The sequence below is a fragment of the Capsicum annuum genome, chromosome 1 (genome assembly GCF_002878395.1).
Source record: "Capsicum annuum cultivar UCD-10X-F1 chromosome 1, UCD10Xv1.1, whole genome shotgun sequence".
In the NCBI taxonomy this organism is placed as follows: domain Eukaryota; kingdom Viridiplantae; phylum Streptophyta; class Magnoliopsida; order Solanales; family Solanaceae; genus Capsicum; species Capsicum annuum.
The window spans coordinates 24,964,532-24,981,891 of record NC_061111.1 but is presented as its reverse complement, the minus strand read 5'-3'; the positions used below and the strand labels follow the sequence as shown (position 1 = coordinate 24,981,891).

The 17,360-nt window shown below is 29.4% G+C and overlaps 1 protein-coding gene across 2 annotated transcripts; it reads left to right on the top strand.

The window, feature by feature from the left end:
* The first annotated feature begins 11,173 nt into the window (after positions 1 to 11,173).
* On the top strand, positions 11,174 to 16,664 carry LOC107870096 (bifunctional peptidase and (3S)-lysyl hydroxylase JMJD7). Of its 2 annotated transcripts, none has more exons than XM_016716509.2 (5): positions 11,174 to 11,930; positions 14,199 to 14,374; positions 15,548 to 15,618; positions 15,759 to 16,099; positions 16,243 to 16,664. In XM_016716509.2, exons 1-4 carry the CDS (start codon positions 11,253 to 11,255, stop codon positions 15,977 to 15,979), a joined length of 1,146 nt encoding a protein of 381 aa, XP_016571995.1. In that variant the 5' UTR covers positions 11,174 to 11,252; the 3' UTR covers positions 15,980 to 16,099; positions 16,243 to 16,664. The 2 variants fall into 2 exon arrangements, with proteins under 2 accessions (XP_016571995.1, XP_016572003.1); XM_016716517.2 differs by having other exon boundaries at positions 16,217 to 16,664.
* The last annotated feature ends 696 nt before the right edge of the window (positions 16,665 to 17,360 follow it).

Here is a 17,360-nt window from a genome sequence, read left to right as displayed (position 1 = left end):
CCATGTTGTGTAATGAACGCTTCAGTGTGATGACGTTTCTCTACATTTATTTTTCTTATTATTTGTCTTTACTTATTATTTGATAATTTTATTTTATTCTTTATCTTTTTTTACAGTAGTCTACCCACCTTACTTTTTCTTGTAGGTTTGTCCTCCAACTTATTGGCGTGTAACATTATGTAAGTATAAAAAATGATTATAGTATATCTAAACGACCATCTATATCTATAATCTATAATATATTAAAAGTGTGAAGACCCTTAGAAAAGTGATTTGAACTTTTTGCCCTTTATTAAAAGTTTCTGCTTTAGATAAAATTGTCTTTTTACCTTTTTCTTAAATTATTATACTATTATCTTTATAATATTGAATATTGACTTTAATAAATATATTAAAAGGGATTAGTTGTTTGGGGTTTTTTTTCCTTACGTGACCTTTCCCGAAAGAAAAAGGTTTACTAGACTTTTTCCAAAAAAGAAAGTCGTGTGTTTGTGCTTTTGTGGTTGAGCAGGTGAGGTTTTCCCAAAAATCCTTTCCTTAAAAGAAAAAAATTATATTTTTTGGGGGGGGGGAATTAAAGATCGGCTAAAATTTATGAAAATATGAAAAATTCTATTGAAATATTAATTAATGTCCTTTTTTATTTATGAATTCTCTATTTCCATATAAATCATTATATGTGGTTTTTTCTTGAATGTCTAGCTTTCATGCGATTCTTTGTTGTACTATAAATACACATTCACCAACATTGAAAAGGTAGGCATGCATCTCATCCCGGTAAAAAACATTAGTAGGTAAATGCTATAAATTATTTTCTCAATAAGTTGTGTATTTTTCTAATATCAGTTTTTAAAATATGTAGCTCACTTGATCAAATCATATTAAATAATATGATTATTTTTCTTTCTAAGAAACTATTTTTATTGTTTCCTTAGATCCAAGTTACAAATCAAATTTTGAAATTATGTGTGAATTGCAGAGAAAGAGCATGACTATATTTAGAGGGATAGAAAAGATATAGAGACTATTTCATCAAGAAGAAGGATTGAATGGCATGAAATCTACAAGTCAAATTTTACATTTGTGGGATGGAACAAGTCAAATTACGCTACTTTATGAATTATCAAGCACTAATCATCATCTTATTGAAGACATCAAACATAGTTTAAGAGATTGTAAATGAATTTAATCTACTTTATTTGTATCTTAGATATTTATAAATACTATATATAACTAATTAAATAAATTTTTCATCTTTACATGTTTAAAAGATGTTGAATTTAATTATTGTATCCATTTTAATTATTTAATATCGTATTTAATGTAATATTTAAACTCATCAAAGTGAGGTACACACATAAAGCGCATACACCTAAATTAGTATTTATTAAAAACACAAAGTATGATATAATACAACACAATACATTATTTTACGAAACAGTAAGTCACAACCAACCAAATAGAGTGTAAAGGATTAGGGGGAACTCACTTTTGGATGTGCGATTTCTATTTTTTCTGTGGAGTTGGGTGTATCTTCTTTTGCGAGTAAATGTGTGATTTATAATCTATTTTTGTGTGTAGCGGAGTTGCTAACATTTGGTGGAATTTTTTAAATACTTTTAATTAAATTATTTTTTACAATTACTTTCAAAACCAACACACAATTTATTAAAAATTTGATATAAATCTTGAATGCTTATTTTGGATAAATTTAAAAAGATTAAAATTGCTCAAGAATATATTCAACGAAGGACTACTTTTAGAAAATAGCCACTGTTTCAACAAATTTAGGTGCTCTAGCCACAGTTTCAAAAATTACCATCCATGGCCGGTCTAGTAAATGTATACAACTAATTGTATTTGATATAAAATATAAATAAAGTAAAATTCAATTGACTGTATTCGATTAAACTGATTATAAAATTTAGTTAATGTATCAATTGTATGCAACTGATTGCATGTGATATAAAATATAAATATTGTAACAAATTATAGGCGGCAAAAGCATATTATTTGTATCATTTGATGCATAGGTATCATTTGTATTTGAAGTGTTCAATTTTTATCACCGAATACAAGTTTATTTTAAAGAAACATATAAACACAAAATACCATATACGAAACTGATTGTATGAATAAGATATAAAATATAAATACAAATGTATCATATTTCAGTTGAGTAAATAAATATTGATACATTAAAATTAAAATACAAATACCTAATACATATACATATTGAACAAATATAAAAAAAGAAAAAGAGAGAAAGATGAGAGCCAGCTATAGAAGAGCTAGAGATGAGGGGAGGAGAGGGAGAGAGGGAGAGAGGGAGAGAGGGAGGGGGGGGGGGGGGGGGAGAGGGAGAGAGGGGGAGAGGGAGAGAGGGAGGGGGAGGGTCGTGGAAAAATTGTGATGCAAGATAATAAGAGATGGAGATGTTTAAAAGTTGATGAAAGCTGATTCAACAATTAGTTAGTTAGGATTTGAAAGCTGATTCAATTGATTATAGAAATTTAAATGCAAAAATTATGGCATATAATTACCCAATACCAAATAAGATATTAAAAATAAGATAAATACAAGGATATAATTACTTTGGTAAATTTGATTGTAAATCAGGATTTTACCATTTAAAGTTAGAAGAAGAATCTAAGGAATTAACCGCTTTATTTCCTTCTATCTAATCAGTTTTCGTTCTTATTTTATTAGTAACTCTTTTTGCTCTTACTTTCTGTTTACATGGTGTTATAAACCACCAATCCGTTCTAGTTATTATATGTGGGTATAATTTATCTAAAAATGGCATTCCTTGTAAAGGGTGCGGATAACTTCTGTGGTAAAATAGATCTATTATAAATACAATGGATCTATTTTTATTTGTGCGTGGATATTTCTTAACTTCTCTAAATATTTTAATTTTTATTTTTATTTTGAGTTTATTTATGTTAGTTTTATCGATATTCATATCATAGGGGGTGATTATATGGTAATTGATTAAATGTTTTACTATAGCATTCTTTATTTTTTTTCTCTTAGTTTTTGTAATTTTTCTATATTATTTTGAAGGTATTCTAAATATTCTATATCTTTTGTTTCAAAATATCCAATTAGATTGTCTTTCATAAGTTTTTCTTATAATATTATTTCTTCCATATTTTCTCTCCAATATTTTAAATATTCATAGTTTATCATTTTATCCTGTAGTAATTGTAGATTTATAAATTTCTGTATAATAATTTATCCTAATTGTACTATAATGTATATCTAATTCTAGATTTTCAATGTTATTTATTATCTTGTGTTGTCCTTCTCGTAGCGAGTTTCAAAATTATATAAACTATCACATGTACTTTTTCCTAAATTTTCTAGGGTTTCTTTTATCCATATTAATTTTTCTTTTAGATTCTCCATTATTTTTCTAATTCAGTTTCTATAATTAATTTCTTCATTTAGATTATCTTGATTTTCTCTAGTTTTTCTAATATATTCTAACATTTCTTAATCTGAATAATATCCATCTGGATAATTATCCAGGTATAACTGTTCTATCCAATTTATAATTTCAGTTTCATAGTCTAATACTTTTTCTAATATTATTCTCTTAATATCTATAATGTCTATATCTCTAAGTATATATAAGATTAATATTTTAAGATTATTTGTCATTTATAATTGGTTAAATACTTTATTATAATATTTTTTAGTTGTTTGTTTTAATATCATTAATTCTTCTATATTTTCACTAAGAAATTGTATACATTTTATATCTTTAATCCCCATATATTCATCTAAATTTGTTTTCATTTGTTTTTCTATTGATTGTATATTTTTCATATCCATTTTTCAAAATTCTAAATATATATAATTTATAATGGTTGATATGTAGGTTTGGTATGTAGGTATTTGTAAGAGTAGTTAGGTAAGTGTGGTATATAATTTATTCTAGTCATAAAATATTTATCAAATATTTTTTCCAATATGATTTTTCTTATATCTACAATTTCTATATCCTTAAGTACACACAAAACAAGTATTTTAAATTTATCTACCATTTCGTCAAATAAATTAGTATTCATTTTCATATGATGTTTTTTCAAAATATTCTCTTCAATCATATACATAACAAAATATGATCATTTTAGATTGCTATATACTAGATTATTCTTAAATAACATATTCTTCGGTCACTATTAACATGGTAATCTGGATACTTTTCCCTTAAACAGCGCCTCTACTCTGGTTACTCCCCTATCACGGCTTTCTTGCCTCACCGGTTTCACCTTTAGGATGGCATGGTTCTTAGGGATTTTTCTCCTTTTCCACCTTGCTAATAAACTTCTTAACATGCTATTTTTCGAATAATTCTACTATAAAGCAACTAACATGAACTTATTTTATCATATTATGATTGTTAGGAATTTATGAATTTAGTATTCATAATAGTAAATGAATATACCTGTTCTGGTAATTTTGATAATTCTAAGCTTGTTCCTCCATAGATTTTTCCATTGAAATATACCTGTTTTTTAAATAATCAAATTATTTGTTGTAGACAAGAGAGAGTTTTTTGCTTCAACGCATGAAGACTTGCTTCTTTCTGCCTTCTTTGCCTTCATTTATAATGGATGATTTACATAATTTTTCGTGCTAATGTTTTACACGTTCCTAAAAACTTTACACGTATCTACATACTATTCCTAGAAAAGACCAATTTTTTACATAAAGTCTTACAAACTTAAAAAGGTCAAAAAGTCTATAGTAGGCTAATAATGGTATCTACCTAACCTAGTAAAGACTAACTATATAATGTCTTTTACGTAAAAGAAATCAAAAGCTATAATAATTAACATGTTGAAAACTATGTCATATGTCCTTTTCATATCTTTTATGACTTTGATAACTTTTGTCTTCTTTTCTTTATCCGTAGTTGATTTTTCTTCGTTGTTGTCTCTATCGTATCTGCTGCTTTTTTTATCTTTTTTCCAGCTGGCATGCTTATCTTCATTCTAACTGTACATCTAGGACAATATTATCTTCTCCATTACATCTCGAACATTGATAGTCTGGATATTTGTGTCCAATTATCTTGCAATATCTTGTCAATAATCCATCTGAAATAAATCCTCTTCTAATTGCTCTTGCAGTAGATTATTTTTCTGGGTTAAGTAACGTCAATATCAATTGTCCGACATCTTCCATATCTGTTTGTCGTAGTTCTTTTGAATTTGAATAAATGATCTGATGGTCTCTTGAATAATATCTCCATATTCGGTTTCCATTGGTATAATTATTTGCTAGTTCTTGAATAATTGTAGCTAGTCCAATAAGTCGTTTGTTTGCATAAAAATCAGGTATCTCGATTCTGGGTATCTCTGGCTGCTGCATAATATATTCTGGTATAGTCATATCTCTGGTTAATTCTATTTTTACAACTTGTATAACTGGTTTTATCTCATCGTATAATATCTCTACTGGTGCAGTATAACACTTTATATAAAATAGATTTTCTTTGGTTACTCTTTTATAGGTGTTGAATTTTTTTGTAATTCTTCCATAGCTGATAGTTCTTCTCCATCTTGGGTTTATATGGTATTTAATAATCCATAATCAAAACAAGTTTTTATTAAGCTTGGGTTGGTTTTGGGTAGTGCAATTAGCTTGTTGTGACCTTGTAATCTTTGGGTTATATAGTTTGTGTTGGGTTCTTTGATATCTGTAGCTCTGGGGTTAAGGTTTAGAAAAATTTGTATTCGGTAGATATTTTCTATGTATTTTTGGGTTGTATAGTTATAAACTTTTTTATCTTGGTTCAGAGTATCTCGATATGTGGTAATTTGTAGGGGTATTTTCAAGAGGTCTTTTTGTATTTTTGGTGTAAATGATTTTTCAAATGTCTTATTTAAGTTCATATTCTGGTATCTTTGTCCAATAACTCCTTTGCTTGTACCAACAATTGTAGATTGATAAACGTTATGAGTTTTACGGAGTGTCCCAACGTCTCCTTCTAGCTGTGGAATTTTAATGTCTTCCGATCGACATAATCTGCACACTGCTGAGTTAGCTGATTTGTAGCTATAGACTTCAGTTTATCTTCATTAGTCTTTAGCTTTTCTATTTCATTACCCATACTGTCCACTTTCATTAAAGCGTAGTTAGGGTTTTGAATATCTTTTCTAAAGCATCATCTTCTATTATATCAGTCTGTGTAGCTTTGTCTTGATATATAATCTGCAATAACGTTTTTGTTAGTACTAATTACTTCAATTATAAATGTAAAATTTAATATATTCAATACTAGTCTCTGAATCTCTTTTGTTGTAACTGAATTTTGTATTTTCTTTATTAGCCACCAACGTACCTGTGTATTAACTGTTCATACAATAAACTTGTTATATACAATATATGGCACAAATGCTAATAAACATTTATATAATGAACATAATTCTTTTCTATTTATTTTCCATTTTATTTCTGTTTCATTAAACGTTCCTGAATAATATCTATAATGATGTTCTATTTTTTTATTTTCGAACTTATATTTAAGTATTCCTCCATAACTATATTGACTAACATCTGTTTCTACTACATATATAAATTTTCTATTTTCGTCTGAAAATTGTAATTTTGGTAATTCTTTACAAAGTGTTTTTATTTTCTGGACTTGTTTTTTATCTTCTTCGTTATTATTATATTCTACATCCTTTTTTAAAAATAAACTATAAAGGCTTTAGATTTTCTGCTAATTTTGGTATATATTCCCTTACTTGATTTACTAATCCCAAAAATGATTGTAATTTCTTTTTTGTATCTAATTCTTCTTTCGAATTTATTATTTTTTGTACTATATGTTGTTGCATTTTTACTCCACTTTTATCTATTTGTATTCCTAAAAATTCTATCTGATTTTCCATAATTTCAGTTTTCTTTTCACTTAAACTTATTCTCGATTTTTCTATTATATCTGTAAATTATTCTAATAATTTTAAATGTTCTTCTTTGGTTTTTGTATATAATAGTATATCATCTATATATACTATACAATTGAGTAATTGTTTAAAATAACTATCCATAAAATGTTGATATCTACCTGGTGTATTTTTATATCCAAATGGTAGTACATTCTATTCATCAAATCCTTGTGGTAACGTAAAAGCGGTTAATTCCTTAGATTCTTCTTCTAACTTTAAATGGTAAATCCTAATTTATAATAAAATTTACTAAAGTAATTATATCCTTGTATTTGTCCTATTTTTAATATCTTATTTGTTATTGGGTAATTATATGTCATAGTTTTTGCATTTAAATTTCTATAATCAATAACCATTCTACGTTTTCCTCTTTTTTGTTCACTATGTTTATTTACTATAAATGCTGGATTATTATGTTTACTATTACTTTTTTTGGATATATTGTTTTTCTAATAATTCATCTATATGCATTTTAAATTCTTTTAAATCGTCAAAATTATATGTTAATGGTTTTTGAGTTATTATGTTATTTTTATCTATTAATTCAATTTTTATAGTAGTTTTATGTTTTCCCATCCTTTTAATGGATCTTCACTATATAGTTGTTCTAATTTTTTCTTAATTATTTTCATCTTATTTATTGAAAATATAGTTATTTCCTTTTTATTTATTGAAAATACGACCAGTTCTACTGTATCTTCAGTATTTTTTACATTTTCTAATTTTTGTGTAATTTTTTCACTTCCTTCTATCCAATCAGTTTTCTTTCTTATTTTATTAGTAACTCTTTTTGCTCTTACTTTCTGTTTACATGGTGTTGTAAACCACCAATCCGTTTTAGTTATTATATGTGGGTATAATTTATCTAAAAACGACAATTCTAAAAGTATATCTTTTGATGTTAGCTCATAATTATAGATTTCTTCTATTGTTAATATTTTATCTCATACTTGTGTTTTTACATTCTTAGCTTTATAAGTAATTAAGCTTCCTTCGTTATTAAATCCTTTAACTATTATTGGTGTTTTTAATTTATCCAATTTACTTTCTGGTAAACAATTATATCTACATAAATTAGCTTCTGCTCCTGTATCTATCATAGGCATATATATCTACTGTAATACCCTTCTACTACTATCTTCGTTAATACATATATTTTCATATCATGTTAAAGCTCTTCTTAAGAATAATTTCTCTCTGTTATATGTTATAGATAATTGTGTATGCTCTATATTATATGGTTTTACTTGTTCTAGCCATTTTATTCCTAATATTATGTCTGTTTTTTGCATTTCTTCCTTTATTTCAAATTCTATTTTTATTTTTCTAACTCCTATTGTAATTTCTTTTTCTGCTATATTTTTAGTGTTTATTAAGTTTCTTGGTAGATCTGGGCATATATTATTGTCAGGTTTTATTTCCTTATTTTTACTATTGGTGTATCTATTCCTTCTCTAAAATATGCTTTTATCAATATCTCTGTTCCTCCAAAGTGTACATATTTTATTGGGTCTTTACTTTTTATATTGTTTATTTATTTATTAATTATTCTTTTTGTTATTAGTGGTATACTAGCTCTTCCTTTTATATATCTACAATATATTACATGTTTTTTTTTGGCTTACTACGTAGTATTCTTCTTTTTTTCTACTAAATATGTTTTTTATTGTTGGTATTTTAAATATTTTTTCTATACTTAAATCTAATTTTTTTCCTTTTATTTCATCAAATATATGACTATCAAATATTATTTTTTGATCTGTTCCTTCTTCATTTAAATATTGTTCCTTTGTTATTTTTTTTATATCTTCTTCAGTTATTTGGTTTATTCTTATATCTTCTTCAGTCATTTAATTTATCTAATTCACTATCTATTTCATTCTCTGTTTCATTCTCTGAAATTTCATATATACTATCTTCACTTTCTAATTCGTAATCTATATAATCTATATGTATATATTCTGTATTTTTTATTTTTATATTTGATATTTGTTTATTTTTTGAATTTTTAGGTAATTTACAATCTCTAGCTAAATGTCCTAATTTTCCGCAATTATAACAAGTACATTCTTTCATAGATTTCTTTTTTTATATGATCTTTTATGTTTATAATTTTTGACATAATATCTTTTTTCTTGGTTTCTTATATTTATATTTTGATTTTTTGTATTTCTTATATTTCTTATGTCTTTTTCTTTTCTTATAATATTTTTCTTCGCATCCAAATTGAGGTGCTTTTTATCTTTGCAACATGCTAAATTTCTTATTAATGTTTTTTCCATTTTTATTTCTTCTCTATATTTTCACATAGGTTTCTATACCATTGTTGTAAAAACTTTATTCTTGCTCCTAGAGTATCTACTATTTTTGCTTCATCCCAACTTTTTATTATTTTTGAACTAAATGGTTCAGATAATTTACTAAAATATAATTTTCTTATTTCTTTACTTTCTTCTGTATTATATGTTCCTTTATAATAATATTCTTTAAATGCGCAAATATATTCATCTATGTAACACATATTACATATTGCATATTTTAACATTAAATTTCTATTTGTGTCTTTCTCTTCATTTTGTTCTTCTTCTATTGTTGTCATGTTGCTAAATTCGTCTTTTATAGTTATTTCATATTTTTTTAATAATTATATAGGTGTTAATTTAGTTGTAGTTGTTGATGATGTTTCTTCTGTAGGTTTGTCAGTTCTTAAAACCCTTTTACTATTTTCAGTTAGATTTGAAACCATAATTTCATTGTTCCTATTAGTGTTCTTTCTATATATTCTGGTGCATCTGTTACATTTATATTATTATCTAATAATTGTTTTATCATATATCCTATCCATAATATTATTATTTTTTCTGTATCTATTACACAATTTAAGTCTAAAAAACTATAATTTTTATTAACTATTTGTTTTGGTGTACATTTGTCATATTCATCCTTTATATTATATTTTTTAAACTTATTCTTATAATATATAGGTTTTCTTATTTCTGATGTTCTAGGGATTATATTTTCATCTTTTTTTTAATCAAGAGTATTTATTTCTGTGTTTCTATTTTCTAAGTTTTCTTTATTAATTACTTCTTGTTTTTCATTGATTTCTAAATTTTTTGTATTTGTTAAGATTTCTGTATATGTTTAACTATCTTCTGAATCATAATTATCTGTTTCTTCAATATCTATTGTATTTATTTCTAATTCCCTAGTTTCTATTTTTTTATTGTTTATTTCTAATTTTTCTTTAAATTGATTTATCTGGTTTAATAATTTTTGTTCTTTATCTTTTTCTTCTTTTTCTTTCTGTCTTTTTTCATACAGATCTTTTAGCATTTGTAGTTCTTTTTCTAATTCAGCAATCCTACTATTTTTAGTTTATTCTATTTTTCATATTTCTTCTGTAGTTTGTTGTTTTATTTTTTCTATTTCTTTTTTTCTATCTATTTCTTCATTTTCTTTTTCTATTCTTACCATAGCTGTCAATTTATCTTTTAATTTTAATTCTTCTTTTTTCTAACATTAAATATAAATGTTCACCTATTTTCTTATACCTTCTTCCTATATTAAAAAATACTATTTTTATTTTTAATCTTTCATGGTTTTCATCTTAATAGATCATGTTGGTATGTATATTCTAGACTATCTATTGTTGATTCTTGATATTTGTTCTTTTTGTGCATTTATTGAGTTTTTACTAACTCCGACAATTATGTTATATTGTAGTCTTTCTATTCTTATTTTTAATTCTTTACGTTTTTTAGATATTATTATTTGTTTTAATTCTTTATATTTTGGTAATTTTTGTACGTTATTCATCTAAATAATATTTTGGGAATATCTAAATCTAGTTTTATCAAATAAGTCATAATTTTTAAATTAATCAAATAAATTCAAATATATACAACTTTTATAACTTTAAACAGCATAGACTCTGATACCAATTGTAGGAGATACGAATAACTTGTGTGGTAAAATAGATCTATTAATTTTACTATTTTTACAACAATGTTTAAGGACAAGAACTACAATAATAATAAAAAATTATATTTTCCTCCGAAAAAATGTCATATTTACCTTAATCATATTAAGTGAAGAAATACACAAATTAGGATTTTCTTGAGTTTTTATTTTGTTTTGAAGCAACAAATACTAATAATGCATACTAGAAGAGAAGTTAACTTAAGTTCTCTTTTTCTACGTAACTAAAAAGCTCAAATTTTTTACCTGTGAAAGTGTAAAGTGCAAACCAGCAGTGGCAAAAGAGGGTTTAAGCACACAGCCATGGCAGAACAAGAACAATCACCCCTCCAAAACCTGTGGCACGAACTTCGAGATTTAACACTGGGCACCACAACCCAAATTGACCACATCTCTTCCCCACCCACCCCACTCCACTTCCTCCGCAACTACGTCTCCCCTAACAAGCCTTGCCTCATTTCCAACTCCATTAATCACTGGCCAGCCACATCTCTCTGGCACTCAACACCATACCTCCTCAACACCCTCTCTTCCTCCCCGGTCTCGCTTCACCTCACCCCAAAAGGCCATGCTGACTCACTTTCCCGACACCCCACTTCCTCGTCTTCACTTTGCTTTGCTTCAGCTGAAGTGCAACGTGTTCGTTTTGAAGATGCATTGACACGGGTGTTGGAGTCGGATACGAAGCGTTGCGTGGGGTACTTGCAGCAGCAGAATGATTGTTTTAGGAGTGAGTATGGGGCGTTGAGGAATGATTGTGATGAGGATATTGACTGGGCGTCTCAGGCGTTTGGGTGTTTGCCTGAAGCGGTGAATCTTTGGATTGGGAATGAGATGTCGGAGACGTCGTTTCATAAGGATCATTATGAGAATGTTTATGCTGTTGTTTCTGGGGAGAAGCATTTTTTGCTTCTTCCTCCTACTGAAGTTCATAGGATGTATATTCGTGACTATCCTGCTGCCCAGTACCACTACTCCCAGGTTCCGTAGTTCTTCTTACTCGTTAAGAATGCAATTGTAGAACTTTATGGTTTATAACTTTATGTATGTTGATGTATTCCCATGAAATAGCAATTTTGTTCCCATTTTTATCTTTATTGTGTTAATGAGTTATGTCGTCGTAGTTTTATTGGGGTTTTATATGTTCTCAGATTGTAGCACTTTTTGATGTATATGCGTTGATGGGATGGCATGAAAGTAGCAAATTGGTTGTAATTTGTTGTGGAGAACTTGACTTCTAGTATGTTATCTTGTTCTTTAATTTATTCACATGTTCCGTAATTTTTCTTTAGTGTACTTGTTATGCCGTTGAAGCTTGGTTCTGTTTTATATGTGAAATTCTACCAAATGAATGCATTTGTAGCGCTTTATGGTTTATATATGTTGATGGTTTCCCATAGACTTAACAAATATATTCCATATTCTTGTAATCTAGAAGTTCTTGTATTCAGGCATATGAAGTTGTAGACTTGTAGTTTTGTTGGGGTTTTATATATGAATTCTAGGAATGCAATTATAGCACTTTATGGTGTATATGTGTTGATGGCTTGGCATAAAAATAGCATTTCGGTTGTAATTCCTTTTGGAGAACTTGAATTTCAGCTTTGGTATACTGTATTGTTCTTTCATGTATTCATATGGTATGTAATTGAACTTTGTTGCATTTTTATAATTGAATTCTTGCTCTAGGATTGAATGCCTTTGTAGCACATTATGATGTATTTGTGTTGATGGTTTGGATGAAAGTGTTAAACGCGAAGATTTTCAAATATAGAAAGTTGTCATTCTTCTTTTATGGCACTGGACCAAAAGAAAGGACCATCACATAAAAAGGCGCTGAGGAAATTTGATACATGTATATATAGCATTTTTTGAGTTATAGCTAGTATTTAAGAAGAAATAATTACTAAAGGCAATCCAAGTTGCAATCCCTGTTCATTCTTGGAAATAGGAGAAAATTAACCTATTTTAGTTGTTATAGCAGCGTACCACTGCCCATGTTCCATTTGTTCCCCATTCTTGTCTTTCTTGAGTTAATGTGTTATGTCCTTGTAGTTTTATTGGGTTTTTATATGGATTCTCAGATTGTAGCACTTAATGATGTATATACATTCAGAGGCAGATCTAGGGGTGCGGAAGGGTGTACATATATAAATTTTGAATCCCCTAAACACAAGCCTAGAGGTTGGCTCAATGGTTTAGGGAATTCAATATTTAAGTTGAGGTTCTAGGTTCAAAATCTAGATGCTACATTTTTATTTTTCGGACCTCCTTAATGAAAATCTTGGATCCGCCACTGTATACGTTGATGGGTTGGCATGGAAGTAGCAATTTGGTTGTAATTCGTTTTGGAGAACTTGACGTCCAGTATATTATCTTGTTCGTGAATGTATTCATATGTTCCATAATTTTTCTTTAATGTACTTGTTATGTGCTTGAAGCTCGATTCGGATTTATATGTGAAGTTCTTGCAAATGAATGCATTTGTAGTGCTTTATGGTTTATATGTGTGATGGGTTCCCCATAGAATTAACAAATTTGTTCCATATTCTTGTAATCTAGTCTTTCTTGTATTTGTGCGTATGAACTTGTAGTTTTGTTGGGGTTTTATATATGAATTCTAGGAATGTGACTGTAGCACTTTGTGGTGTATATCTGTTGAGGGATTGGGACAGAAATAGCAATTTGGCTGTATTCCTTTTGGATAACTTGAATTTCAGCTTCAATATAATGTCTTTGTTCTTTAATGTATTCATATGTTATGTACTTGAAGTTTGTTGGGTTCTTATATGTGCATTCTAGTTCCAGGATTGAATGCCTTTGTAGTGCTTTGAGATGTATTTGTGTTGATGTGTTGCAATGGAACTGTTAAAAGCACAGATTTTTCAAATATAGAAAGTTGTCATTATCCTTTGAGTTATAGCAAGTAGCTTGGAAGAAATAGTTACTAAAGGCAATCCAAGTTGCAACCCTTGTTCGTTCTTGGAAATAGGAGAAAATTAACCTGTCGCTTCCAAATTGACAAATTGTTATAGGTGTTATAGCAGTGTACCACTGCTAGAAGTTGTCCTTCATGTATTCTAGAAGTTGAACACGTTTGTAGTGCTATGTGATGCAATTGTTTTCCTGAGTTGCCACGTCCCATGGAATTAGGAATTTGGTTATAATTTGTTTCAGAAAACTTGGATTTCAGTACAATGTACTGCTCTATTGTGCTGACATGGATTCTGCTGCGTTCTCGATTTATAGGATAATGGGGAGTTCTCTTTGGAACTGGAGGAACCAGCGAGGAATGTCCCATGGTGTAGCGTTAATCCATATCCTTCACCTGAGTTGAAGGAGAAGGAAATGGCCAAATTCCCCTTATATTTCAATGGACCAAGACCGTTTGAAGTTACAGTCAAGGCAGGCGAGGTTCTTTACTTGTAAGCTTTCACGATTATCTTTTCTTCTCTTTGTTCATTTAATTTCGATTTTCCCCTTCCTAACACTAGGTCGAATCATTGGTCTCTTGACTGCATTACATAGTTGGTGATGTTGATGCTTCTCAATGTAGCTTGGACATGTGCCTCACTTTTCGTCCCCCAACCCAGGAAAAAGAAAAAAAAGAAGTTCAAAATGAGATTTCTTTTCCGCCTAGCCGCAAAGCTTTTGCTAAATAATTTGGGCTGGAATTCCAAAGCTCAAACAATTAGTTGAATGTACTTTATTCTCACTATAATAAGTAAAGCCAATTAGCAAAATGAGATGGAGATAGCAATGGCTAGCAGAAGCTTGTTCTGGCTAATGGAAGGATAGGTAGTAAGAAAAACACTTTATAATTTGCATCTAAACCTTTTTCATTCTTTCATGACAGCTTGAATGCCATGCCACTTCCCACAAATTAAGCATCTAACTATTATCTTTGCTTTGTTAAAGTCAGCAGAAAATGCTTACTGCATTATTTATTTAGGTAGTCACCACTCCTTTCATTGATCAAGGTTGAATAATTTCTTGGCATGCAGTATTTATCCTCTTCTCCTGGCATCAAGCAGGAATTATTTTTAGAGAAACTAATACTTTTTCTTGGTGGAATGACACCAATTATGCAGATGAAAAATTGAAATTGGAAATTGAGTTGGGTATTTTTTAGGGTGTGTATTTAGTAGGACTAATATTTTCAGTATTCTTGGATGACCAAGGCTGTTCATAATTCTTTAAAAACTGAATTACCAGAATGAACCTCAAGTTTCAGCTTTCGATTTCTGTAATTTGGCAATTCAGTTTGGTTCTCGATTTGCTTTCCAAAAGTTCAGTGATTTGCTACAGTTTGTAGTTGGCATAATACAGAAACGTATGCTTTAACTTGTGCGCACCCAAAGTTGGAGGGTATATATGCTAGCTGAGGCCAAGTTAAATGGCAGGTTTATATGTTACACCTTTTTAGTTTTTACAGAAAAGATACTGAACAAACCAAAAATCAACCCCCCTCTGCTAATTGTATGGAAAAATTTGTTGGGCATTTCAAAAGTTCTGTTGCATTTCATGAGGCTGTCTGAGTGGTAACTTTATTTAGTGGTGTTATTAACCATATTACTCTTTTATGCAAATTAATCCAGGCCAAGCATGTGGTTTCACCATGTTAGACAGAGCCCGGACAGCAGAGGACTCACCATTGCTGTAAACTACTGTAATACTCTTCTCCTAGTTAAACAAGAAAACTGAAAAGGCAAAAAAGAGAGCAGAGGAAAAAAAGCCTAGTATCTTTCTCTTTCATTCATTTCCAAGGATACTTACTGTGAACTAAAAACACTGCTGTTTGTCGGACAGGGTATGACATGCGATTTGATATCAAATATGCTTACTTCAACTTCCTGCAATTGCTGCCTCATTCCATGCTGTGTAATTGTGCATCATCTGGAAAATTAGGTGTGGAGTCACAAAACAATTCATCTATATGCTACTCTGAAGATGAATCCAGCATGGACAACACTACTGCTTCTGCAAATGATAATATATCAAACGATCCTGATGACGCCGCAGAAAAGTAAGTATCACTCTTTGTCAGGAACCCAATGCTGAGGAGAAGCAAGGAAATTTTGAGTTCGACAGATCCAACTTTTCCGTTCATTGTTGTCCTACCATCTGCAACTCTGATTTAATCAGCAAAGGTGAGTCTGCAATGTGCCATTTGATATCCAAAGTTAGGCTATCAGTGATATTCTCCACTTCTGTCCTGTTCTGTGTCTTATCGTTTTACTTGATGTTTCGGTAATATGCTATCGAAGCTTCATTTACATGTTTTACTTAACAGCAAGGGAAGGTCAATCTGATCCGATTGAATGAAGAAGAGTGGCCATTAGGATGTACCAGAATCTCCTCAAATGATACAAAACACTAGGTTTTTGCCATAGATTGGAGCAGAGTACACAAATGGAGTTTACAGTAGGAGTTCACAAACCGCCTCCCAATATTAAACTATCTATTTTGCTTGCTTCTACTTGAATTTCTGCATGTAAGTGCCTCCAGATTGTGTTAGTGGAAACATTTGTTTCCCAGTGAGAAGGAAAATGGACAAGCCAGAGCTGTAATCCTTGTGAATAATTTTGTGTGCACAATTTGGAGTGTCGTGTAATTCATCATTTTTCACTTTTACTAATGCAGGTCATGGGTTCAAAACGTGGATTGTAAAATAGAATTAACAAACTTCATATGATTACTGCAAAGTTTGTTTAGTCAAAATCTTCTCAATGCATTGCCGATTGTCTTATACGCATTTTATGCTGCAAAAACATTCTCAAATCCTGTAGAACCATATGCTGGAGTTCTCCCAGGAATTGTCTCATGCATATGCGCTTTTATGCCCAAGTTACGGCTTTGTAACTTCCAAAATACGTAAACTCGCTATGCATGACATCACCCCCCAAATCGACATCAGCCACCAAATCATCCGCAATAGCAACTGCATATTTTGCAGAGTCAAGGATCATAAAACTAATTTTAAATTTTTAATAACCGATCGTGGATATTGGTAATATACTTGCATTTCTGCGCAACGTAAACATGGTATTAACCTCTTCTTTTTTTTTTTTTTGAATAACCGTACTTCTCATTAGGTACGCAAGATTGTTTCACAACTCCTCAAAGCATTATTATTATTATTAATTATTATTATTATTATTATATACACACCCTTGTTGATCCTTGATATGTAGCCAACTCATCAAGCAAAACTAGAGGTATTGGCCAATACATTGCCATTGGCTGCATTATATTCCATGAGAAATTCCTTTCATAATGCAAATCATCTTCATGGAACTAAGAGGTGTTCTTAAAGTCACACGTTCATTTACTCAAATTACTACTCCCACAAACCAATAACAAAAATACAAGACAGGGCAAACAGGAGTAACTCTTGTTTGATTTCTCTGC